Here is a 25,478-nt window from a genome sequence, read left to right on the forward strand (position 1 = left end):
TCTATTACAGGACCTCTCTGCCTGACCCCACCAGACTTAGACAACAGCTAGTTAATGACCAGGTTCAAACTATCATACTTCTGACACATTATGCGAAAACCCAGCTCCCTTGAGAAGTTCATAATGCTGGGAAAAGTTGAAGGAAAGAGGACGACCAGCAGCAAGGTGGATGGACTCGATTACAACAACAATGAATGCACCACTGAGCAACCTTAAAGGCCAAGTTGAAGACAGATCATCCTTGAGAGAATCTATCTTTGTGGTCACTAAGAGTCAACACCAACTTGACGGCAATCAATCAATCAAGTTAAGATACAAAAGGCCCAGGCCTTCATAGCTGATGCCACCCTAGATTCAATCAGGTTTGCCTCCAGAGCCTAGGCCGCATCAGCGGTGGGCAGAAGACACCTCTGGCTTAAGAGCTGACAGGTGGATGCCGCTTCTAAGACTAATTTTTATCAGCTGAGCTTTACAATGGGGCCAAGCTCTTAGGAGAAGAGGCCCTCAAGGCCATTTTGGTGGAATCTAAAGATAAAAGAGAAACCATGCCACCTGCACCTAAAAAAAACCCTGAAAGGTTCAACAGGAATCCGTTCCTGTCCTTTCGTACCCCAAGACACCCCCCCCTTCAGGGGCAGACACAGATAATTTAGACCGCAAAGACGGGGCTGGAATTGCCAGCGCCTGCCTTCCAAAATTCCCTACCAGAACCATCTACACTTCTCTGAATCAGCCAAGCAGAATAAGCAGGCCTGACTCGGGGCTTCCCAGGTTGTGGGGATACCTCTCTTCATACTTCCATGCCTGGGAGAGCTCCACCACATACAAAGGAGTTACAAGATAGAATTAGACACCAAACCAACCAACTCTTTCCTACCCACCTCCTGCTCTCACTCTTTTAGAAAACATCTAGACCTTCAAAGATCCAACATATCATGGAAATAGGAGCCACAGAGCTGGTCCCACCCCCCAACAGGTGTTGGGCTATTCTACCTTGTTTACCGTTCCCAAAAAGGACAGGTCAAAAAGAGCTGTACTAGACCTTATAGTCTTGAACAAATGGGTCAAGCAGGTCAGGTTCAGAATGGAGTCTCTATGCTCCATAGTGGAGGCCCATCACCATGCAGACTATCTGGCAATAGACTTTAAAGAAGCATACCTGCACATACCCATACACCCGACCAGCATGCTCCTCCTTAGTTTTAAATACAACGGAATACACTACCAGCACACAGCAATCCCCTTCAGCCTTTCACTTGTGCCAAGGGTTTTTACGAAGATACTCGCCCCGCTCATTGCGCACCAGTGGCTAAGGAGAATCTGGATCTTAGCCTATTTAGACTAACTGCTCCTCCGATCGTCAACATTGCAATTAGCCAAGAGCGATCTCAAGAACTACCTATAAGCCCTACAGGACCACGGATTCTTAATCATCTCAGAAAAGAGCTAACAGACCCCATCACATCAAATCCAGTACCTGGAGGTGACTATCAACACCACCCAGGATGATTTCCTTCTGCTGGACAGAAAACTAATGCTAACTGCAGAGATCAGAGCAGCACTCGCCACACCAGCGGTTCCAGTCCTATCACTGGCACGCTTACTGGGCCTCATGATAGCAGCACTGAACTCAGTTCCATGGGCCAGGCTGCACCTCTGGCCACTACAATGATTCCTCCTGCCACACCAATGCACCATTGCAAAGAAATACAACATACCCATCTCGACAATCCACTTTACCAATCTCTCAAATGGTGGCTGTCCCATCAAAACATCACAGGAAGAAAACCCCACTCCTAGGTCACAATGACAACAGATGCCAGCAACAGGGACTGGGGAGCACACTGCTTACAATTCTCAGCTCAGGGACGGTGGACTGACCAGGAGACGATGGACCGGCTCACCACATGAAAGGAGACCTGAACTCCCTGGTGGACTGGCTGAGCAGGGAGGACCTCATGCTGGGGGAGTGGACACTGAACCAGAGGACATTCAGACAAATCGCACAACTTTTGGGGATGCCGGTGATGGACCTGTTCACCACTCCACACACTCAGCTACCAAAATTCATTTCCAGGTTCCATTACAAGGAAGCTACAGACGCCAATGCCCTATTGCCGATGCCCCAGAGTCTGCTGTATGCTTTGCCTCCCACTCCATTCCTCACCAGAGTGCTCTGGAGAATCTGCCTCCTCAGAGCGCAGGTGATCCTTTTGGCCCTGTTCTGGCCCAGAAGGCCCTGGTTCGTGGAGTTACTTCATCTGGCCACAATGGAACCATGGATGCTCCCTGTGACTCCAGACCTTCTAACCCAAGGACCAGTTCAACATCCAAACCCCGGCTGGTTACAGCTAGCCATGTTGTGACAGAATGGCAACTGTTAGGTCAGCATGGTTACTCACCAAAGGTCTTGGACACTCTGATGGCCTTCAGCCAAGCTTCCATGCAGAAAATTTATCAATACACTTGGAGAGCGATCCTCCACTGGTGCGCTCGTCACTCTATTCCCCAGGGCAATGCATCCCTACATCACCTGTTCCTGCAGGTTGGACTAGACAAGGGGCTCTGACCTAACACCCTCAAGCATTAGACAGCATCACTAATTGAACTGATACCTGGCCTTTTGCAGGGGTCTACACTGGCTCATTCGCACCTCACATGTTTTTTGTGGGTTTTTTGGCAGCGCAATCTTTTTATCCTCGCCTATGGTCCATTTCTTCCCTACTTGGGATCTACATACAGTCCTGAAGGCCCTACAGGCCCCTCCATTTGAGCCCATCTGCTCTATTCCATTGCATATCTTTCCCTTTAATTCGGTTTTTCTTATAGCTGTCACATCTGCTCGACGAGTCTCAGAACCAAGCCTTGTCCGTCCACCGGTCCTACTGCGTTTTCTCCCAAGAAACGGTTCAGCCCCTTTTTCAGACCTAAAGTCTCTTCAGCCTTCCACACTTCACAAGATATCATCCTGCCTTCATTCTGCCCATGACCCACACACGCGTCGGTTCATGCTCAACATTCACCGTTGCCTCAAGATATATAAAAAGATCGGCTTCCTTCCGGACTGCAGACACTCTCTCTTTCTCAATTCTTCCCGGATCGATGGGCAAGGCGGTCTCTCTGTCCACAATAGCTAGATGGATCCAGGCTTACATCACTATGGCCTATAAAATACAGCACCTCTGAGACACATCCTAGCCCATTCCATCTGGGTGGCAGCTGCCACAGCAGCATTCTCAACAATGGCTCCAGTGCACGAGATCTGCAAAGCAGACACTTGGAAAAACCCATCCACCTTCATCAAGCATTACAGGATGGACACCCATGTATTGGCACAGGCCATCTTTGTAAGGCATGTACTTCAGCAGGTGCTGTCCCAGGAGTAGGGGGGGCACTTCCACCCGGAGACATTATTGGGCTGTGGTAAGTCGCACTTGGAGATAACCTTGACCCCAGCAGATGAGAACAGAGCATTGGTCACTTACCGTGAAGGCTTCTTTCGGCTGCTGGAGTCAAGGACATCTAGGCCCACCCAGTCAGTGCCTCCACCTACTCCCAGTTCCTACCTTGCTTCGACCAGAGTTTTCCACCATGAGGTGACAGGTACCCAGCACTGTTCCCTCTAACAGGGATTCCCAGATGTTGCTCACTACAACTCCCAGCCTCGCTAGCTGCAATCACCTTTGGCTGGGGATTCTGGGAGTTGTAGTCGTCAACATCTAGGGATCCCTGTTAGAGGGAACACTTGTACCCAGTCCAAGAATTACCTTCATCAGCAAGTCTTCAACCTCTCAGACAACACAGGAGTCTACGGTCTTCCTCCCTCTCTGTATACAGTTCCATTTTCCTATATTGTTTATATTTCTCTTTATTTCCTCCTGTTGAGCTATCCTTACACCTTGAGGCCTGAAAGAATTGGGGCGGGGTTATCTTCCCCAGGCTATATAGGCATTCAGTTTAGCTAATTAACATAATCCTGCCTAGGAGCACGTGGGTAGGATAACCTACTTAGAGATGTCTTTAACTTCAATGGATAGAAGATGACTTCATAGTAAGTGACCAATGTTCCGTGTCCCTTCCCCTCATTCTTCTTGATCTCTCCATTTTTCTTCCTCTTCTGCTAATAATTCTACTGTCTCTTCCACTGTTCAGCTTATTCTATTTATCCATTAAATGTGTACTGTAATCTGTGTGCATGTATACATAAATGTATACAGTAATTCTGTCTGGCAGACTCACAGGCACTTTTCAAACTCATCTCAGTGATTCTTCTCTTCCTTTCTCCCCATATATACCCACTTAATTGTAAAATCCTTTGTAATATATGAAATGATTTCTCTTGATGCAACCAAGTTCATTTTCTTATTATCTTTTGCATTGCCCTTTGCCACATTGTTTTGCTTGGCCTTCCTGGCTTTTGCCTTAAACCTCTTAACATGATTGAATTCTCCAGTTTGCCTAATCCATTCTGCTCATCACTGTAATCATGTTGCCCCTCTGTTCTCTGCATTGGCTTGCTTTTTCTTCTTCTTTCCTGTCTACATTTTAAGATGTCATCATTCTTTTGCTCTCACTTACCTATCTGCTCATTTCTCTGTCTGTGCCCCTTCAAACTCTTAGTTCCTATGTAACCTTGTCTTCTCTAAACCCAAGATCCAGTCTTCTGTTACCCAGTTCTGCACTCTCTTAATTGCTGGACTTCTTTTACCTCCTGTCTCTCTTCCCATTGATGTATTTCAGCACCTGATAATTCACCTTTTCACATAAGTATTTTCTAATTGATCTCACACTTCTACCTTTTTCCTCCACTCCCAATCCCTTATATGCCTTCTAGCCTTGTAAGATTGTAAGCCTGAAAGCAGAGTCTGTGTTTTATGTAGAATGCCTGGTCCTTGGTATGCACTCTTGAGATGATGATGATGATGCCAAAAGGATTGGCTACAGCTGGATAGAACTGAAGCAGGGACCATAGGTCAGTGGTAGGTTTCATGCTTTTCTTGTAGAAGGTCCCAGGTCCAATCACTGTCCTTTTCAAGCAGGGCTGATAGAGATCTCTAGAGAGCTTGTTGCCAGGCAGAGTAACCAGTACTGACATAGATAGACAATGGTCTTACTCGGTATAAGGCAGCTCCACATTTTCATAGGAAGGAAGGGAGGAGGATCCCAGTGAGGCATTGAACATGGGCAAGTGTCCCAGAGGATGAAACTCACCAACCTACTCAAGTACAGCCCATTTTTATGGCTTTGTTTTCATCCATGCTCCAACTATTTGATGTGCATCTCACAGGTAGAGTATATTATGTCTCGAATACATTTTCCCTCTAAAGTTTTTTGAACCAGCCATTAGGATTTGTTCCGAGCATGTTGATACTTGAGGTGAAAACCCAAAACTTCTCTTTGCAGGAGTTGATATGATTGTTATCCACAGTGACCTGCAATAATTCCACTTGAATGTTGGTGCCATTACAATTGTCAGTTATTAGGTTTTCAGGACAGTAACACTAAACCTTCCCACATGTTAATATGTAGGTGTTAACTTAAAGTAGTCCATGATCTTCATGGATTACATTGTGGGTTTGTTTTCTTTCATCAGAGGAGAAAGCAGAGGACTTTTCCCATTGTTAATTTAGGAAATAATAATTTTTACAGTCCTTTTAGGTTAGTGTTTGATAATATATAAACAAGCTTGTGGTTGATAGTTTATATCTATGTAAACCGCTTTGGGAACTTCTGTTGAGAAGCTGTACATAAATATTCATTGTATTTATATTCTAAATAGGAAAGGAAAGGATACCTCAATAAATTAAGTACCAGTATTTAATCTAATTTTAGTCACTTGAATACAAATGCAGGTGTTGAAGGTGTTTTGGTAGCCACACACTTGACCGATAAAGGATCGTTGTAAAATATAGACTGACTTTTAACTAACTATGCTTTCCCCCCCACCTCAGGACATAGGTTTAGCCTACATAAGCCATCTAATGGATATTGGAGAATATGACCAGGCAGCACGGTAATATTTTTAGTTGGTTGATGTTTATCAGTGTGTATCCTGCTATGTGTTCCATTTGTATTGATTTCTGGGTAACCTTGTGATATTAAAAATTGAAATAATAATAATAATAATAATAATAATAATAATTTGCATTATGCTAATGTGCAGTTTGCATACAAAACAATGAATAAAGGCCAGTGTACTCAGCCATCCTGCTTGTGGAGACCACTCTTTTGTTCTTTGCTGCGTGAATACTCAGAGTTCCTTGCACTGTGGTAAGCCAATGGAACCCATGGGCTTATTGGCCTCCGGATTGTGGTCACTGAGTGTATGTTGTAAAAAATGACCTTAGCCAGAATAAGAAACAGTACAAAAATGATTCCAAATAACTTTTAATTGATTACACGTCTGATTACACATACATGAGCCAGCTGGGGTGGTCACTGCCATCTGAGGGGAATGAATGCTCATTGTGATTTTTGATAAGGCCTGCACCCCTAGAGCTGGAAAATAGAGGATATCATTGCAGTTCTATCAGTGTGTTGTCATGCTTTTATTATCCTGTCCATTGGGCCTGCGATGGCCAAATTTGCCTTGATGTTTTCAAAGTATTCAAAACACAGAAACAACTATAAAATTTTATTGATCTCATCAGAGGAATGGAAATGACAATTAGGAATGTCCTTCAAAGGTTACTCCATGTAGAGAGTACAACAATTTGGCCAGTGTTGCCCTAACCCTCTCCTCTGTGCAATAATGACTGCAGTCTTACCCTAATCATTTGGGGGGGGGGGTAGGGATAAAGAAGGGGTAATAACACAGAGAAATCTGTAGGTGCAGCAATGCTATTGGCTATTTTCCATCTTTAGTCAGATAGATATTGCCAAAAATCACTATGAGCATTTGTCCCCTGAGATGGTATTGATGGCCCTGGTTTGTAGGCCTGGCTCGTGGACTATTGCTGGTGTGTATAGAAGGAAAGTGCTTTTACAGTGACAATTTGGTTTGTTAATGTTTCTTTTTTCTGTATACCACCTTTTGTAATCAGAAAATGCCAGAAAATACTTGGCAAGAACACAGATCTCTGGGAATTTGAAGTACATAAGTTTAAAGAAATTGGACAACTGAAGGTAGGTTGGTTCATTTTTTCCCAGTAAATTTGTCTGCATAGTAGGGATGTGCACGGAAATCTTCGACGCCGGCAGGGGTAGCGCTTTAAGGGCGGGGGAGGGTGTACTCACCCCTCCCGCCGCATTTCCCCCGCCGGCACGTTGGTTTTTTAAAGCCCCTCAGGGCAGCAGCGTTCTTCCCTGCCGCCCCATTTTCCCCGTCGGCCGGAAGTGGCCAGAAGTCGCGAGTGCGCATGCGCCCGTCGTGCGCGCGCGCACGCAACAGGCGCACATGCACCCGCAACTTCCGGCCACTTCAGGCCAACGGGTAAAACGGGGCAGCAGGGAGGAACACTGCCGCCCCAAGGGGCTTAAAAAAAACAACGCGCCGGTGGGGGAAATTTGGCAGGAGGGGTGAGTACACCCTCTCCCGCCCTTAGAGCGCTACTCCCGCCGGCGCCGAAACCGCCCCCAGCACCAAAAAGTTTTGGAGGCCTTCATAATGGCCTCCGAAACATTTCAGGCACATGCCTACTGCATAGTCTTATTAATGGGGGCCAATTAATATGGTCTCCTATCCATGGGCTGGTTGTTGCTGCTGTTGTTTAATAAATAGGAGGCTAGGAGGCACTTTGAAGGTGAATGAGATGTTGGGACGTGTGTACTTGTTCGATCTCTCCCCCTTTCCCTTCTGGGTGGGGAGGTTTGGCTGCAGGCTTTGCTTTGCTTGAGGCTTCCTCCCCCACCCCCTTCCTCCTTGGCAGCTCCTTGACTGCTCTGCCCTCCTTAATTTGCCCAGATATCAGGCAGCTGAGCCAACCCAGCCCCATAGGTGAATGGCAGGCACCGTGGGTGGGGTTTTCCCAACTCCTTGCCCTTAAAGGAAGGGCGGCAACGGGGATTCAGCCTTTGGCGGCAGCCTTCACAGGGTAGCGGCCATTGACTGAGGGTTGAGGCCTATATTGATTGATTGTTTGCTTTGTCTTGGACTCTTTCCCTATAGTGCCAGGCTCTCTCTTATTGCCCAGCTACTTACAGCTATGTGTCGGGGCTCTGGTATAGGTGGGGGAATAGGGCCCCAGTATGGGCTCAGCTCCTTCCTACTAGGTACTCTGTGGTGGAGCAGGTATGGGGAAGGGGGTGTGGGTATGAAGTGGCTGTGATAGCAATGCCATCATAAATGCCTCACTGAGGAAGGGCAGGATGCTTCCATATTTGAAGGAGGCAATTGTGAGACACCTTTGCTTAAGAAGCCTGCTTTAGAGCCCTCAGTGATGAATAATTAGAGGCCAGTCTCCAAGCTCCGGTGGGAAAGATAATTGAGAGGGTCGTGCAACTCCGGGCAGTTTTGGATGATACTGATTATCTAGATCCATTTCAAATTGACTTCAGAGCAGGCTATGGGGTGGAGATAGCCTTGGTCGGCCTGATGGATGATTTCTACCAAGAAATGAACAGAGGGAATGTGACTCTGTTGTTTCTTTTGGACCTTTTTGCGGCTTTCGATACTATCGACCAGTGTTCCATCTAACAGGGATTCCCAGATGCTGTTGACTACAAATCCCAGAATCCCCAGCTGTAATGGCTTTGGCTTTGGGGGATTATGGGAATTGTAGTCAACAACATCTGGGAATCCCTGTTAGAGGGAACACTGCTATAGACCATAGTATTCTTCTGGATCACCTGGGGGATTTGGAAATAGGTGGCACTACTTTGCAGTGGTTCCATTCCTGTCTCTCCAGTAGATTCCAGATGGTGTCGCTCAGTGATAGATGCTCTATGAAATGAGAGCTATTGTATGGTTTCCCTCAGGGGTCCATCCTATCTCCTATGCTTTTTAACATCTACATGAAACCACTGGGTGAGATCATCAGGAGATTTGGATCGTGGTGTTATCAATATGCTGATGACACCCAAATCTATTTATCCATAATATCGTCATCAGGAAATGGAATAGCCCCGCTAAATACCTGCCTACAGGCAGTAGTGGTCTGGATGAGGGATAATAAATTGAAGCTGAATCCAAGCAAGACGGAGGTACTCATGGTAAGAGGTCATATTTTGAGGGATGTGATAGATCTTCCTGTTCTGGATGAGGTTGCACTCCCCGTAAAGCAACAGGTACATAGCTTGGGAGTACTTCTGGACCCAGGCCTTACTCTGGTTTCTCAGGTTGAGGCTATGGCCAGGAGTGCTTTCTATCAGCATCGATTGATACAACAGCTGCATTCATTCCTTGAAGATAGTCATCTCAGATCTGTGGAGCACTCTCTGGTAACCTCTAGGCTTCATTATTGCAATGTGCTCCATGTGGGGCTGCCTTTGTATGTAGTTAGGAAACTTCAGTTGGTTCAAAATGTAGTGGCTGGATTGGTCTCTGGGGTGTCTCAGAGAGACCATATTATGCCTGTTTTAAAGCAACTGCATTAGCTACCAATAGATTTCTGGGCAGAATACAAAGTGCTGGTAATTACCTTTTAAAGCCCTAAACAGCTTATGGCCGGGCTACTTGGGAGAGTGCCTTCTTCTGCATGATCCCCACTGCACATTAAGATAATCGAGAGAGGTCCATCTCTGGCTGCCGCCAGCTCATCTGGCAGTGACTGGGGAGCAGGCCTTCTCTGTAGTCGCTACTGGGCTGTGGAATGCGTTCCCTATAGACATTTGTGGTTTAACATCTTTATCAGCCCTCAAAAGAGCCCTCAAGGTGCATTTTTTTAGCCAGGCTTCACATCTCTGAATGTGAATGTTAATTTTTTTTTCATTGCTGTTTTCTTTTGTTTTTATTGTGATTATTTTTGTGAACTGCCTAGAGCCTTTGGAGTCGAGCAGTATATAAATTAAATAATTATTTTTATTTAGCATATGTGTATGCTAAACTCACATCTCTAGGCAGCTTACAATAAAACAACACAAACAAAAACCAAAGTTAGAACATTCAAACAATTTAAAACAGTGACAGATTCCATAAATCTCTATTTATAGTTATACGTGTATGGTGGAAGAGTGTGATTCCATACACCACCTCACCCCGTGCATGTGTGATATGGGAAATATGCATGTTCATCTCTGCCATGCACACAGGCTGAATCACAACCTTCCTCCCATCTACTTTTCTGAGAGAGAAGGATCACACAGTTACCATTCTTCTCCTTCACTCATGCCTAGTTCATTCATCTGTCATATCTCACACAGGAAAAGTGTCTGTCTGTGTGCATATGCATACACTTTTCTCCGTATTGCAAATAGGAGTCCTAGCTGGAAGAATTTGGGAACTGATGCTTCATTAAGAAATAGTAATATATCTTTGATTATTTAATTTGTAATATATTGCCAAGGGTCCCCTCCACCCACCCACCGGTGGCCATGAATATCAATGTATAAACTTATTTAATCAAAGTGACTGCATTATTATGGCTTTTCCCCTGCAGCTATCAAAACTTTGAGTTATGATGCTGCTAGAGTTAAATTAAAAAGAATTTTTGACATGGAAAGACAGATGGATAGGAGTGGTATTCCTCAGGGTGGGGTGTTTTGTTTTTTTTGTTTTTTTTTTGAGACAACAAAGTGTGAATTATTCCCCTGCCAGTTACTTATTTCAGCTCACTGTCCCCAAATTTCGCAGGGCGTTGACATAGCCCATTGCAGTGCTATGGATACAGCATTTTTGCAAGGGAGATTTCAGGGCATTCCTTACCAAGGCCATGTTTGTCCATGTGGCATGGGAGAAAATGAAACCACATCTCACGTTCTGCTGTATTGTCAGCTTTATAGAAATACTGTATCAGGTCCAAATTTATTACACCTCAACTTATTTTACATCATGTGCTCTCTGATAATGAGTATTTAATTTTGCTGTTAGCAGATAGCAATGCAGCTAATTTGCTTAAGGTTGCAAAGATAGAATTTATTACGATCATAGATCAGTCAAAAAAGAAAAGACAGACAAACATAGACATTACATAAAACCCAAACTAATTTTACATACAATATGGCAAAACCTTGCCACGTTATAAAAGTTCTCCTTACTACAATTAAACAATAAAAACTCTAAGTAAAATTCACCAGAGTGTCCCGGGAACTTTGCCAGCAGGGGAGCAATCAGTTTTAAACGATAATCCCTGTAAAGTTCGCAATACAAAATTGTGCGAAAGGTATTTTCTATAGCACCACTTCTGCATGGGCATATCCTTAAATTGAGCAAAATTCCTCTATATTGAGCAAAATTCCTCTATAGCCTGGGGGCAGCTATTGCTGTAGTGGTGGGAAATAGAAGAATTGGTGCTGGCAGAACAGCTGGCCATTACAGGGGAAGAGAAACTGGTAATTTAGTGACTATCTCTACTTCCGACTGTTCTGACAACTCTCAGGTCTTGGGGAACAGCACCAATTACTCACAGAGCCTGACGTTGCTCCTTTGTAATGCCAGGTCGGTTCAAAATAAGACCGAAATTGTTCATGATTTAATCATGGATGAGGGAGCTGACCTGGCATGTATAACTGAGACCTGGTTGGGGGAAGCGAGTGGCCCAGTGTGGGCTCAGCTTCTTCCTCCAGGTTACTCTGTTGTGGAGCAGGTTAGGGGGAGTGGGCGGAGGGGTGGAGTGGCTGTGGTCCATAAAAATACTATCTCCCTTACCAGGGCCCCTGTGAGACAGTTGACCTATATTGAGTGTGTATTTTTGAGGCTGGGAACTAGGGATAGATTGGGGATTCTGTTGGTGTACCGTTCACCCCGCTGCCCAACTGACTACCTAACTGAGCTGACGGAGCTGGTCGCGGAGTTGGTGATGGAGTCTCCCAGGCTTTTGGTGCTGGGGGACTTCAATATCCACTTTGGGACTGGCTTGTCTGGTGCTGCTCAGGAGTTCATAGCGGCCATGACAACTATGGGCCTATCCCAATTAATTTTTGAACCAACTCATGTTGCCGGCCACACACTGGATTTGGTCTTCTGTTCGGATCAGGGGGGTGTTCCGTGGGTGGGGAATCCGTTGGTTACCCCATTGTCATGGACGGATCACTACCTGGTTAAGGTTGGTATCGCAGACACAATCCACCCCTGCAGGGGTGACGGACCTATTAGGATGGTCCGTCCAAAAAGGCTGCTGGACCCAGCGGGTTTCCAAAAGGCCTTGGAGGGGTTCGATGTTGGTGCGGCCGGTGATTCTATCGATGCCATGGTGGGAACATGGAATAGAGAACTCACCAGGGCAGTAGATATTATTGCTCCTAAGCGTCCCTCCAGGCCTGCTTCTAAGATGGCCCCCTCGTATACGGAGGAGTTGCGGGGGATGAAGCGGCTTGGTAGGCGACTGGAACACAGGTGGAGGAGAACTCAGCTCAAATCTGACAGGATGCAGCATAGAACCCATTTGAAGACCTATGCAATGGCGGTGCGTGTGGCAAAAAAACATTTTTGGTTGGCGCGAATTGCGTCTGCGGGCTCACGTACGGCAGAGTTATCCCGGGTGGTGAGGAGTATAATTTCTGCTCCTTCTGCCTCAAATCAGTTCCCGGAGACACTCTGCTGTGACGCCTTTAGTGGGTTCTTTGTGAATAAAATCTCCTGTATTCGGGCCGACTTGGACTCCACTGTTTCTGCAGGGTCCGTGAGGGAGGTATCCAGCAATCCCTCTTGCAGTGTTAGGATGGATCAGTTTCAATCTGTGACTCTTGATGACGTGGACAGGCTGCTTGGAGCGGTGCGGCCTACCACTTGTTCTCTGGATCCTTGCCCGACCTGGCTGCTTCGATCAAGTGGAGAGATTGTTGGAGATGGACTGGTTAATATCATAAATGCATCTCTGGGGGAGGGTAGGGTGCCTCCTTGTTTGAAGGAGGCAATAGTTAGACCTCTTCTTAAGAAGCCTTCCCTGGGTCCCTCAGCGATGGATAGTTATAGGCCAATCTCCAATCTCCCCTGGCTGGGCAAGATAATTGAGAGGGTGGTGGCTGACCAGCTCCAGGCGGTTTTGGAGGAATCTGATTATCTAGACCCATTCCAAACTGGCTTTAGAGCTGGCTATGGGGTTGAGTCAGCCTTGGTCGGCCTGATGGATGACCTTTACCGGGGAATCAACGGAGGGAGTGTGACTTTGTTGGTCCTCTTGGATCTCTCGGCGGCGTTCGATACCATCGACCATGGTATCCTTCTGGGTCGCCTGGAGGAGTTGGGAATAGGGGGCACCGCTTTGCGGTGGTTCCGTTCCTATCTCTCGGGTAGATCCTAGATGGTGGAGCTTGGTGACAGTCGCTCCTCAAAGCAGGAGCTGTTATATGGAGTCCCTCAGGGCTCCATTCTGTCACCAATGCTTTTCAATATCTACATGAAACTGCTGGGTGAAGTCATCGGGAGATTTGGTGCTGGGTGTTATCAGTATGCTGATGACACCCAAATCTACTTCTCCTTTTCATCTTCAGGAAATGGCACTCACTCTTTAAATGCCTGCCTACAGGCAGTAATGGGCTGGATGAGGGAGAACAAATTGAAGCTGAATCCAAGCAAGACGGAAGTGCTCATTTTGGGGGCTCAGAATCTGAGGAGTGAGTTAGAGCTCCCTGTGCTAGATGGGGTTACACTTCCCCGGAAGGAGCAGGTGCGCAGTTTGGGAGTACTCCTGGACCCAGGCCTCACCCTGGTCTCTCAGGTGGAGGCCATGGCCAGGAGTGCTTTCTATCAGCTTCGGCTGATTCGACAGCTGCGCCCATTCCTTGAAGAGGATGACCTCAAAACAGTGGTGCACCAGCTGGTAACCTCCCGGCTTGACTATTGCAATGTGCTCTATGTGGGGCTGCCTTTGTATGTAGTTCAGAAACTTCAATTAGTTCAGAATGCGGCAGCCAGATTGGTCTCTGGGGTAACCCGGAGAGACCATATTACGCCTATTTTGAAACAATTACACTGGCTGCCAATATGTTTCCGGGCAAAATACAAAGTGCTGGTGATTACCTTTAAAGCCCTGAACGGCTTAGGTCCAAGTTACCTTGGAGAGCGCCTTCTTCTGCACGATTCCCACCGAACATTAAGGTCATCTGGGGAGGTTCGTCTCCAGTTGCCACCTGCTCGTCTGGTGGTGACTCGGAGGCGGGCCTTCTCTGTGGCTACTCCGGAGCTGTGGAATGCGCTCCCTGCAGAAATCCGTAATTCAAGTTCTCTGTTGGCCTTCAGGAGGGCCCTTAAAACACATTTGTTTGGCCTGGCCTTTCAGGGCTTTTAAAAATAAATAAATAATTTTTTTTTTTAATTTTTAATGTGATTTAGGGTTTTTAATTACTTAACACACACACACCCCCGGCCTTGTGCAGATGGGAGGGAGTTTGTCCCAGCCTGTCCTGCACAAAGACCAGGAAGGGTTCCGTTTGACCCTTTTGGTCAAGGGGCGGGGTTTCAGCCAGGATTGGCCGATCCCCGCCCCATTCTTCATTCTTCATTCATTCTTCATTTTCTTTTCATTTGGGACCAGGCAACCACAGGAGAAGGAGCTCTCCCCTCCCTCCCCACCGGTACAGAGCGGGTCTAGCGACTGGCCGCCTGAAGGGGCCGAGTAGGAATTTTTTGCTCCCAACGCATTGGCCACTGTTGGGTTTTTTTTCGCCTACTCCGTTCTGTGTCCTGGGTGCGTAATTAGAGTTAGGTCAGCCACAATGGCAGGAACAGTGCGGGCGGGGTGGTAATTTGAGGGTTAGAACATCGGTGAGCACCCTTGAATATGTAAAAGGGGTGATTGGTTAATCGCTCCTTTGTAGCCTGTGCGGCACGGGAGAATGATTGCCATGAACCCTGCTTCAGGACTTCTCCAACCTTTGGGCTGTGTGGTCCGGGGTGGACGAATGCCTAGAAGTATCCAGATCCTCTCTTACAGAAGGCGGGGTCGGCTTTGAAGGAATTGGGTGGAGTGTACCTGCCCATTCCCGAGCCAGGGTGTGTCGCCCAGTAGGGCGCTGGGTAGGATTTCAGAGTTCTGACCTGCTTGTATTGGCCCGCACTGTTCTCTAAGGGTGATTAATCACCTGGTGTTCCAGTCTGCCATGCTTTGTGTAATAGTTAACAAAGTTGTGGCCCTTTTCTTCTATACTAAGTCTACGTGTTTTCTTGAGCTGGGGTCTGGGGACAATGTTTAATTTTTGTTTTAAAATGTTTTTAAATTGTTAGTTGTTTTATTGTTTTTAATTTGTTTTAGCTTTTCATTGTTTTATGAGTTGTTTTAATTGTAAACCGCCCTGAGCCATTTTGGAAGGGCGGTATATAAATTAATTAATTAATTAATTAATTAATTAAATAATATATCTGCCATCCCTGACTGCTAATGGTAAAGCATTAAAGTGGGCAAGAGTGAAAGAACGCCTAGATTTGGAGATAGTTATGTTGTCCAGATATTCTGCCGGTTTAAATCTAAACAATTGATTACCTAGAAAATTCCCATTCTTTAATCTAGCTATTTCCTCCTGAAGTTCCATGTCCATAGTATGCTGTTTAACTGCCCTCCAGGCCTGGTCAAGTCCTAGCCTGAGAAGTTCCTGACGGGAAAACTCAAGTTGCAGAAGTTTGATATTAACCATAGTCTTCCACTTAAACTAAAAACTATCATGCATTACCAGGGAAGCCAAGACCATATTAGTAAATGAGAGTTTTAACCAGAACCTTAAGGTTGCAAAGTTTTGTTATATTAGTAGTAAGATTCAGATAGAAGTTGTTAATATTCAATTGTAGTATTATAAGATTTGTTCTATTGGTATACCTCTGTTTAGCTTTTTTCTTGTGCCTTATTTTAAAATGTATTTACAAATTTTGGTCAATGACTATAATAATAAAGACTTGAGACTTGAGTTATTTAATCTATTACAAAATTATGAAATATTTGTAAATAAAGAGCACTTGGAGACTAACTGAAATAATTCTTAAAAGGTCTAATGCTGCATAAGCTTTTGTGGGTGACAACCCATTTCATCAGAGGCCAGGTTCTTACAGTATCAGTAACAAATCTGATGAAATGGGTTGTCACCCACAAAAGCTTATTCATTGTTAAACCATCTTATAATCCTTTTGCTCAGTCTCTGAGTGCTACCTATTTCTTTACAAGGCCTACCAGCCTAGTTAATAAAATATTACAAAGCTGTTCTAGAGGTCTGAAGTTTAGCAAAATCTATAGTTATCTGATTCTCAAAAGAGTTGTTAAAGGTAGGTCAGTGGTGACTCATATTGAATTGAAGTGTGTTCACCTACATGTTCCGTTTCTTCTTCCACCCAGAGGTCTATTCAGTCATGAACAGAACCTTTTTTAAAAAGGAGAGTGCATAGTGGGTCTCTGTGACCTTGTGACTCAAGGCTTATAGCGCTTCCTTTGACTCATAGATCAAGAAGTAATTAAGTTTCAATGTAACAGATTACTGTATGATTGTGCATTGCATTGGATGCAGTGCATTGGATTGGAGAGAAAGGAAAGAATTCTGCCTCTTCTTATATATCACTGACATAGCAAACCAAGTACTCTAATGGGGACCGTTTGTTAGCAAGCATTTAAGATAATAAATTGCCCATAACATACAGCTAAAAGACTGTCACTTCCCGAGCTGTAGAAAACATTTGTGCACATGCTCTTTGATAACATATACACATTTTCTTTCCGAGTTTTATGTCTTCCTATTCAAACTCAATGAGCCAAAAGGGGCATATTATTAAGATCTCACAGCAGGTGGTCCCCGGCTGCTTTTTGAGCTGTTAAATTCTGTTCCGGAGTGTGAAGGTGTTGCAGCATTACAGCTTTTCTTCTAACGTCTGCCTTCTTATAGAATTAAAGATAGTGGGAGAGACAACAGCACTATTTATGGGTTTTTTAGTGGGTTGGTGTGCACTTTGCCGGATTGGAAGATAACCTCTCAGGTTTGTGTCTATTTCATTCCAATAAGGGAACTCAAAACGTGTATAGGTAAAATTGTGATATGCTATTTTCACCATCACCACTCCCTTCTGGATTTATTTCCTTCCTGGATGTGATGTCTCCACTTATGCTATGCAGCAGACTGTAAAATTTAGAAAATACTTGTAGGCTTTCCAAAAAGCCTTTCTGTTAAATTACTGCCTTTCTAAACAGTTGGTTGTTTTCACCTTTTTGAAAGTAGGAAAAAAACCAAAAATGCTAAGTGATTGGCTCCTCAGTTGAGCTGCAGTAGTAGCATGATCCACTCTTACTTCTCTTGCACTGTTTCTAGTCTTTGGGGTGCTGTGATTCTAGGCTTAATAGAAATCATTGCTGTAGTCAGCCAATATTAATGTACTTAATATATTTCTGGTACATTATGTAGAAAGGTGGTCTGTTCTGTTTTATGGAATATGATTCTTGGGGCTTGTCTATGCTACAGGTTAGCGCACCCCCCCACACACTTTACTGTTTTTTTGTTGGGGTTGCATCACTTAAAATGCACTTGGAATGTGTTGCATTTAGTATCAGCCCTTTCTGTGCTGCTTTGGGAATGCATTCTGTGGGAATACGTTGGGATCACTTTTGTACAACAGAATTGTCCCTGCAGGTATGATTTGGTTTGGTTTCTGTTATCCTCCTAGACCCTATTTCTGTTTCTGCATTTGTTTGTTTTAAAAAGTGTACACATTCTCGTTCACAAGTAGAAAGATGAATCAAATGTTTTATTCTAGTTTTGTTCCCAAATGTAGTTCCTTCCAGTGTTCCCTCTAAGCCGTGTGCGCACTCACACATTTTTTGATCTCTGCTCAGTTAATTTTAGATCCCACTTAGGTTGAATCGGGAAGGCCCCGCTCTGAATGCACATGTGCATACACTGCCTTGACGGCTGCCCAGGACAAAACTCATTCCGCACACAGATGAAAGAACTAGAGAGAACACTGATTCCTTCCCTTACTAGAGATGTACCCAATACCCCACAGGAGGAAATACGGATCTGCTCAGAACTGGGAGGAGAGCTGATCTTGTGGTTTGTGAATTGTCCCCTTTGCTAAGCAGGCTCTGCCCTGATTTGCATTTGAATGGGAGACAACATGTTTAAGTATTCCCCTTAGGGGTTGGAGCCGCTCTGGGAAGAGCGCTTGCATGTAGAAGGTTCCAAGTTCCCTTCCTGGTATCTCCAAGATAGGGCTGATAGAGATTCTTGCCTGCAACCTTAGGGAAGCTGCTGCCAGTCTGTGCAGACAATATTAAGCTAGATGGATCAATGGTCTGACTCTGTATAAAGCAGCTTCCTATATTCCTATGAACTACAGTGCAACCATTCCTTGTCTTTGCTGCAACTCGCTTAACTCCACAATGTGTGTGGTATAAGGGATCTGGGATTTTTCCAGACTTGGGTGTCTGGAAATGTGTTATCTGTTGTTATTTCATGTTTTAATGCTGTGTTGCGAGCCACCCAGAGAACATTTTGTTATGGGGCGGATAACAAATAAAGTTTACATCATCATCATCATCATCAGAATACAGCTGACCAGATGCTAGATGGCCCCTTCCCTTTTTATCTGTCAAGACAGAAGCAGCAAAACCTCAGATCTCATGTTGTTTAAGTTGCTGGTAGGCTGCCTTCTGCCTGATGAATCACAAGTTGTATAGGCCTAGAGCAGGGTTTCTTAACCTTGGGCCCTCAGATGTTGTTGGACTTCAACTCCCATCATGCCCAGACATGGCCTTTGTGGCTGAGGATGATGGGAGTTGTAGTCCAACAACATCTGGGGGCCCAAGGTTAAGAAACCCTGGCCTAGAGTATCAATTTTTGCAAATAGTACTATCCCACTACATGAAACTCAGTTATCGAAATGCTGTCATTTATTTGAATTCATGCTTTGGCCTGCCCTACCCAGCAGTGTCAATACAGTTGTTTGTAAACAATGCCTGAATGTATTAAGTGCTGCTTGGATCATGTGAATCAACCTTTTAGAACTGTCACAGGTCGGGTTTTTTGTTACTTTTATTGTGAGACCTGCCTTCAATCTAACATTTGAATGGATTTCTGTTTCTCATAACAATTTAGGAACTCTCCTCCTGCAGAAACAATGTCAAATGAAATGTTGAACCTGTTTTGTTCTGCTTCCTCCCTTAGGCAATTAGCCGCTACTTGCCAAGGCAGGATTCAATCCTGAAGCCTTTCATTTATGAAATGGTCCTTCATGAATTTCTGGAGAGTGACTATGAGGTACCATGTTTTGTTTAATGGCCGTTGATATGGGACAGTGACCTGTTTCTAGCTGGCCACTGGTAAAGCAGAGCTTTAGATGATGTACAGAACCTCCCATCAAGGCACATCCTCAGGACACAACCTACAGGGACTATCTGAAATGTGAGCCAGGCCATGGTTTTGTGTTGGCACGGCTGCACAGACCACGCCATTTGGGCACTCTCTGCCAGTGTTAGCAGATATGGCACAATGATGCCATGCACATCGTAGGTTTTGGCAGATGCTGCTCTTGCTACATTGGCAAGAATCACTCAGCACCATCATAGTTAATGTATGTTACCTCTAAAGCAATGTAAGATCTGTGGGCTGCTTAGAATGGGTGAATGTGAGAACCATTTACCACATGGTAACTTGCCCAAGTGTTTATGGAATAGCAATTTTTGCAATTCTTTCTCTTATTTCTGTAGAGAGGAATGTCTTGCCATTCATTCAGAATGAGTTGCATTCATCTCATCTACAGAGGGAGAAGCAATAGTTTAGTGCAGGGTTTCTTAACCTTGGGCCCCCAGATGTTGTTGGACTACAACTCCCAGAATCCCCAGCCACAAAGGCCATGTCGGGATTCTGGGAGTTGTAGTCCAACAACATCTGGGAGCCCAAGGTTAAGAAATCCTGGTTTAGTGGGTAGACTACATGCCTGGCATGTAGAAGGACTCAGATTCAATCCTGGGCATCTCTAGTTTTTTAAGGTTTTTTAAAAGGCAAGTAGCAAGTGATGAAAGGAACTCCTGCCTGAGGCGCTGGAGAACTGCTGCCAGTTCTCCAGGTAGAGTAGAGAATCCTGGGCTAGATAAACCAATGGTTGGGCTTGGTATAAGGCAGCTTCATATATAATACATAATCAGTCTGGGTAACCTGGTCATGTGTTTCGCCAAGAGCATTTTTCACATTTCATCATTTGATCAGAAATCTGGGGAAGGAGGCAAGTGGTAGAGAGATCCTCACCACTTGGTAAGAGGATATAGGTGATCAGCTTAGTTAGTGATTACATGCACACTTTGATAAGAGATATCACTTAATAAAGGGTAATCTGCAAGCATCTATTGCGAGAGCACAGATCACTTCTACAGAGACTCAAGCAGCTCATTTTGAAAATGTTCATTCGTCTCTACTGGAGTTGAAATAAGAAGGGAAATGGGCGGCGGGGGGGAACTGGCGTTCCAATAGTGCTAGCTCCAGGATTTTAGGGGCCTCAAGCAAGGCACCCTTAGCGACCCTTTTATCATGGAAGAGATGGGGTGTGAAAAACGAGAATTTTCTCAGGCCCCTAAAGAACAAAAAAGACAATGAAGTGGCAGGCAATTGTTGCTTTTTAGCCAGTGTGGTGTAGTGGTTAGAGTGCTAGACTAGGACCGGGGAGACCTGAGTTCAAATCCCCATTCAGCCATGATACTTGCTGGGTGACTCTGGGCCAGTCACTTCTCTCTCAGCCTAACCTACATCACAGGGTTGTTGTGAGGAGAAACTTAAGTATGTAGTACAGTGCTCTGGGCTCCTTGGAGGAAGAGCGGAATACAAAATGTAAAATAATAAAAATAATAAAAGTATCCACATCCCTAAGGCTTGGAGGAAGTAACATAAACACTTAAAATGCTTCTGTAGAAATAAAAGACAGGTAGAAATAATGCAAATCCCAAACAACCACTGCCAACCAAAAAGGCTTTTGATTCAGTCATTGAAAAGGCTTTGAAATGTATCTAAAACATACTTTGATTTTTTTCCCCAAGTTTCCTGCTAGGGTTGGGTAGCCACTGAAAATGTCTTCCAGCCTGCCCTCGGTGTCCAGATTTGATGTACTTGGGCACATAGTTAAGAGAAGGTCTTTTGTTTATGGCAGGAAAAGGAAATGTCTTTATGCAATGTAAAAGCTGAAACGTCTTAAAAACCTAGCAAAGGCCATTCATGAACTTTTTAGGCAGGCATTTGTAAATGTCAGTTAAATAACCACCTTTTCCATTTTAAGGGGTTTGCAACACTAATTAAGGAGTGGCCTGGAAATCTCTATAACAACATGATAATTGTCCAGGCAGTAGTGGATCACCTGAAGAAAGATCCACAGAACAGGACTTTGTTGAAAACACTGGCTGAACTGTAAGTCTGTGCTGGCATACTGCATTTGAATGGCTGCCTTCATCGAGAGTTTGTCACAGTCTCTATTCTCTGAAAAATCAAGCATTCTTAATTCTAGTTCGTTCCCCATATATATTGCTTGGATCACTGCAGTTTTTCTTTTGCTTTTTCTCTATATAAAATTAGTTCTCCCCCCCCCCCATTTGCTTTGTTTCTGTTTTGGTTTTTGCTTAAATTTCTTCTAGGAGCTTTGAAATTTTGGATTTTGAAAAGCAGTATACCAAACAAACAATCTGTTTCAGGGAGGCCAAAAAATCTGTTTCAAAAGGAAATAATTTTGCAACTTTAAAATTAGTATGCGTGCATTCGCTTCAAAACTAAAATGGGCTCAGTGATTTCATTTCTGAAGGACTAGGAGGGTCCTTCCTCCCCAATGTCAGATGCATTGTTTCCCTGCTAACTGAGCAAAGAGGCACCTTTTAAAGTGGTGATTCTCTTTCTTTAGCAGGGGAGAGCAACTGGCCCTATCCATCCCCAGCACAGCATACCTCCAGTGGCTGTTGCTGGTGTCTATCTTTTGTTTCTTTTTTTAGATTGTGAGCCCTTTGTGGACAGGGAGCCATTTTATTTACTAATTTATTTCTATGTAAACCATTTTGGGAACTTTGGTTGAAAAGTGGTATATAAATTGTCATCGTTTTCGTATTCTTGGGCAGCAGGAGTGCTGCTTTTTAGGGGCATTCCAGTAAGCTAAGATTAATATTGCAACAGTTGTACCTGCTTACATTTTAAAAATATATCCTTTCCCATGCAGTTTAAGGAGAATAAACAGTATTAAAGAAGCCATGGTAAAGTTTTACTTTCCAGCCAGGGGCGTAGCTATAATTGAGCGAAAAGGTTCAAAGAACACGGGCCCCAAGCTCCTGAGAGCCCTCCAGCTTCACCCCTCCCTATTTTCTTCATTATCTCCCTCTCTCGGGGGGGCCACCAGAGAGAGGGATGTACACGGGCTCCCTCTCCCCTAGCTACACCCCTGTTTCCAGCCTATTCAATTTAATATGTAAAGGGAAAAGAAACTTCCAGTGGGGGCATTGATAAAGGATAATTACTTCTGAAGGGAGTAAGCCATCTAATGGCGCAGCGGGGAAATGACTTGCTTAGCAAGCATGAGGTTGCCGGTTTGAATTCCCACTGGTATGTTTCCCCGGGAAACGCCTATATCGGGCAGCAGCGATATCAGAAGATGCTAAAAAGGCATCATCTCATACTGCGCAGGAGATGGCAATGGTAAACTCCTCCTGTATTTTACCGAAGGAAAACCACAGGGCTCTTGGGTCGCCAGGGGTCAACACCGACTCGCTGGTACACTTTGCCTTTACTTCTGAAGTAACTGGCTGTTTAAAAGATGTTAACGTCTGTAGCAGAGGGGCTACAGTACAAAAGGAAAGAAAGAACATCCAGATGGATGTTCTTCATTCATCTGTACTGGGAATCAGGGTTTGTTTTTGCTTTTTAAAGTCATTCCTGGTTTGTGCTACACTGGCTTTTCAAGATAAGCACTCGACTTGAGGCAAGTTAATATTGTTTGGGCAGGACGTAGTAAAACTGCATTCAGCCAAACATAAAATGTCTGGGACAAATTTTCAACCCCTGCCACTGTATTCTTGATAGCATACAGTCAGTGCAATGTTGGAAGTGGTGTGTTCAAAAAACCCTTCTATTGATTATCAATGCGGGCAATCAGTTGGGCAACCCTTCTGTGCTTTTTAAATACTATATTATATTACATTCTGTGTCCTTAAGGTCCAGTATTGTGTTGCGACACTCAAATATTCCCTCCTCTTTGTGATTATCTACCTAACTTCAGGCCAAAGACTTTGTCAGCTAGATCACTTGTGCTTTTGTTTTGAGCAGCATCATATCTCCCCCTTAAAAAAACCCAACAACAACAAAAATAAATAAATACTCCACATACTTGAGTCCATTAAAATGTATGCCATCCCTACGAATACGTTCATTTTCTTCATCCAATATATTACTGAATTTAAGAAAAACCTAATGTGAGAAGCGGCCCTTGGGTTTGGAATGCTCTGTTTATTTATTGGTCTAGAATGGCTCCCTTATTGGTCTATAATGGCTCCAGTCAGTAGTTCTAACATAGTTTGAGAACCTCCTTTGTATTGCACATTATATCAGCCTAGTGTCCCAGAAGCACCAGTCTCTTCACCATTCTGAAACCGATTTGGGGTGTGTATAATACAAGGTACTATAATACAATTCTTGCTTTCCAAAAGCCTAAGCATCATATTTTCATCCAATGAATTGTGAGACTGGCAGCTTTGTAAAAGTGCTAAACATTCTCAGAGGCATCTGACCTCACCCACAAGAACTACCGTTCCCAGAGTTTCTGATGGGGAGCAGGCACTGCAGTTAAGCCAGTTAAGGTTGGAATGCCACCAAATTTTATACAATGTAGAGTTTAGCAGCAGATTTGTGGTTCTGTCCAGACTGGAATGGAGCCTGTGACTTTGGTGAGATATCATCACACCATGCCAGGATAGGAGGCTTTTGAGGGAGAATTCCAGAACCTACCAGATCCTAGCAAGTTTTCTGGCAAAACAGGGGCTTCTAGAATCCAGAATTGGAAGGGGGCATAATTATGGTGGACTTCTGGATGGAAAATCCAGGTCCTCTGATAACTTTTCATGGTGGTTCAAGTCTTAGTGCTCTGCATAGTAGCTTGATTTTTTAAAATAGCCTTGATTCTTTTTTCTTGATGCCAGAATAAACATGATTGTAGGTGCTTTACTGCATCAGTGTATGCATTCAGCAGGTGCTACAAAAATAAACAGGCTACCTCTAAAGTTAGGAAAGTGTCCCTTCATTGACCTGAATTTATTTTTTACTCAGTTTTTGGCTAGCCTGGAAGCATTCCTGCTTAATCAAAAGATGGAGAATGGGCAATGGGCTATTTGTGGTCTGTATGGAAGAATACTGAGTGGGGGGAAATGAGGGCCCAGTGACTTTTCTAATACATATAGATGTTGATGAAAAGTGTTTCCCATTATTTGTAAATGATGCTGGAATGTTTAAGCCATTTGTGACTTCCTTTTTGCAAAGCAGTATTTTCCATGCTGCTGGATTGCTTTCTCAAAAAGCCTGTGTGTAGATCTGCTTGTAACGTATGATCCTCCTTAACAGGTACACCTATGACCAACGCTATGGAAAGGCCCTTGAAATTTACCTCACACTGAGACATAAAGATGTTTTCCTGCTGATCCACAAACACAATCTTTTCAGCTCCATCAGGGACAAAATTGTTCTACTAATGGAGTTTGATTCAGAGGTATGATGGCTTTCAAGTGGTTGGGTTTTTTTAACACTTTTTCGTCTGTAAGAATTTTAGCAGACGGAAAAGTAGAGTTTGGCTGACTGAACTTTATGCTTTGGCTAAATTCTGATAACGGAATCGCTGAATTGGTTGTATTTTCACAAAATCCTTTTTTACAGTGGGTTTATGCCAAGGGATCCTAAAGTTTAGAAAATTAAAGCCTGCCATGTTTGGTATTGTGGTTGGGGTGTGTGTGTAGAATGCCATGTAAACTTGGAGTCATAATTTTATATTTTGTACTGCCAGCATCCATACTGTAAATCTGACTCTAAGTGTTGTCTGAGCAACATGTGGACAATGGAGAGCTAAACCACAAGATGCTGGAAAAAACAGGCCTTTGCTGCAAGAACCCTACATCGTTTTCAGACAGATGTGAAGCTTAATGGGCCAGAGTGCTAACTGTCTGAGGAAACACATTTTAATTTAGCACACATCACACATACAGTGTAGATATTCTCACCACGTTCTGCTGGATGCTGCTGGCTCATCTGCTTGTGAAGCTTCACATTCTTTAATTTCAATTCAAAAAATAAAGACATGTCATGCAGATGGACCACAGCTATCATGAGATGAAGGAACAGCATGGTGGGGGTGGAGACATATGGCCCTCACAGTGTGCTAACATTATTTCATAGGGGGCAAAGTATTGTCCGAACTGACCCACTCAGCTGTTGTTTCTCAAGTCTTAAGGCAGATGCAGGGGAGTAACAGCAGG

The 25,478-nt window shown here is 44.2% G+C and overlaps 1 protein-coding gene across 7 annotated transcripts in view; it reads left to right on the plus strand.

The window, feature by feature from the left end:
• Nucleotides 1–25,478, plus strand: part of VPS41 (VPS41 subunit of HOPS complex) — a 167,353-nt gene that overhangs the window by 109,134 nt on the left and 32,741 nt on the right. For all 7 annotated transcript variants that reach the window (XM_053259881.1, XM_053259884.1, XM_053259885.1 and 4 more), the window contains 5 exons: nt 5,952–6,013; nt 7,044–7,125; nt 19,168–19,260; nt 21,266–21,393; nt 24,574–24,718. In XM_053259881.1, coding sequence (XP_053115856.1) covers nt 5,952–6,013; nt 7,044–7,125; nt 19,168–19,260; nt 21,266–21,393; nt 24,574–24,718 — 510 coding nt within the window. The remainder of the gene's footprint in view (nt 1–5,951; nt 6,014–7,043; nt 7,126–19,167; nt 19,261–21,265; nt 21,394–24,573; nt 24,719–25,478) is intronic.

This window comes from Hemicordylus capensis, chromosome 6 (assembly GCF_027244095.1).
Source record: "Hemicordylus capensis ecotype Gifberg chromosome 6, rHemCap1.1.pri, whole genome shotgun sequence".
Classification (NCBI taxonomy): Eukaryota; Metazoa; Chordata; class Lepidosauria; order Squamata; family Cordylidae; genus Hemicordylus; species Hemicordylus capensis.